Genomic DNA, 1,602 nt, shown 5'->3' on the forward strand with positions numbered 1-1,602 from the left:
CAATTTTTCCCTTTGATTTGGGAGCACCTGGCATAGGCATAGGAACACCTAGAGTAGTGTTAAGACTCATTTCGGACATGGACGAAGCCATAGAATCCATAGATGTTATTTTGTCCACAGGACTCATCAAAATAAGAGAAAAAGAAAGAAAATCAAAGCGAAAGAAAAGATCAAAGAGGAATGCTTAGCGTATATGTGGCCAAACATGTGGTTCTTCTACTTCGAGAGATTTCAAAGTTTCGAACCAAGGCAAAGTTTCGAAAGCGGAGGGGTTTTGGTCGTGTCGTGGCAAGAAAAAGAGGATATATGCGCCTGAAAACCGAGTAATCAGCGCGCTTTTCAAATTATGAGGACGTACCAATATTTTCTCGACTATAGCCGAAGGTGCAGAACGGAAAACCAGAACCCCTGTCTCGGTCACCACTGTGGAAGAACGTAAGTTCAAGGACAGGGAGGGGTCACTGGTCATCTGCCACAGAAAAATAAGGGGGATGAAGTACGAAAGGAATGGGGATCAAAGAAAAGAAGACTGAGCGCTTAGTGTGAGTGGCGTGTGAACGCACCCAATGTCTCCGTCTAATCTCTGTATAAACTTGTGCGCGTCTAGTGGACTATATGCGTCTTGAACATGTGTGAGAGCTATCAGCACAGACATTGTCGATATGAGTTGTCATCAAAAAGGACAGGACACGATGACAGTGAAAAAGTAAAGACTTGAAAACTTAAGAGTACTTGAGTATTGGATGGGGGGGGAAGAATCAATTTCAAAAGACGCGATGAACCTATATATACTTTACAAACGATCATGAGACCTACACACATTCTCTTGTGCAGTCTGATTAAAATAAACAGAAAACGTCTAAAAATAGAAAAATAACCAACAAGAAAAAGTGTCCAAAGAATAAAACGAATCCGACGTCGCTCCCTCCTCTCGCCGCGAGTCCTTCAAGCTAGGGATGACTCAGGGAACTTACAATGTAGGAAGAGGTCTATTTTTGTGCGCGACTGCCTGCCTCAGTGCGGACATTCCTAACATTGACGCTCGACCCTACCGTCTAGCCGTCAGAAAACACATTGAGCGAAAGGGTTCTGTCATAAGTAAAAAAAGAAAAGCGAAGAATAAAATAAAATAAAAGAAAAAAAATAAAGTTGAGCATACAAATACATAAGAAAACCTCAAGTCCTCTTCGAAGAAAGGTGTGTGTTGTTGAGCAACTAGCGAGTGTGTTTGACATCTTCTCCAAGCACCAGAAGTCGCTGTTCGGCTACATTCTTCTTGATCTGTAAGAAAATATGTGTTTCCTTCGCTTTGGACTTTCAGTAAAGAGCGGTTAAAATACAAAAGACAAAACAAGATATAAAAATTATGAGACAGAAACGAAAACTCAAAATACAGAAGGCGTCGTGAATGGAACATGACGCACTTCCACACAGGTAGGAGCATTCGTCAACAAAGGAGGGAGGGAGCCATCTGTTGAGGCAGGGGCATTGTTCTTCAAGTGAGGGACGCTGATCGTTGATGAGTGAGGGAGGGATGCCATTCGTCAACAAGGGAGGGAGGATGCCGTTCATGGAGGGAGGGAGCCGTTCTTCAAGCGAGGG

At 43.1% G+C, this 1,602-nt stretch overlaps 1 protein-coding gene across 1 annotated transcript in view; it reads right to left on the reverse strand.

The window, feature by feature from the left end:
* The window catches only part of LACBIDRAFT_330683 (uncharacterized protein), a gene marked incomplete at both ends in the record, with an annotated part of 963 nt that extends 308 nt beyond the window's left edge, over positions 1 to 655 (reverse strand). Inside the window, 2 exons of the mRNA XM_001884985.1 lie at positions 359 to 423; positions 564 to 655. Coding sequence (XP_001885020.1) covers positions 359 to 423; positions 564 to 655 — 157 coding nt within the window. The remainder of the gene's footprint in view (positions 1 to 358; positions 424 to 563) is intronic.
* Between the last annotated feature and the right edge of the window lie 947 nt (positions 656 to 1,602).

This window comes from Laccaria bicolor, genomic scaffold (assembly GCF_000143565.1).
Source record: "Laccaria bicolor S238N-H82 LACBIscaffold_28 genomic scaffold, whole genome shotgun sequence".
In the NCBI taxonomy this organism is placed as follows: domain Eukaryota; kingdom Fungi; phylum Basidiomycota; class Agaricomycetes; order Agaricales; family Hydnangiaceae; genus Laccaria; species Laccaria bicolor.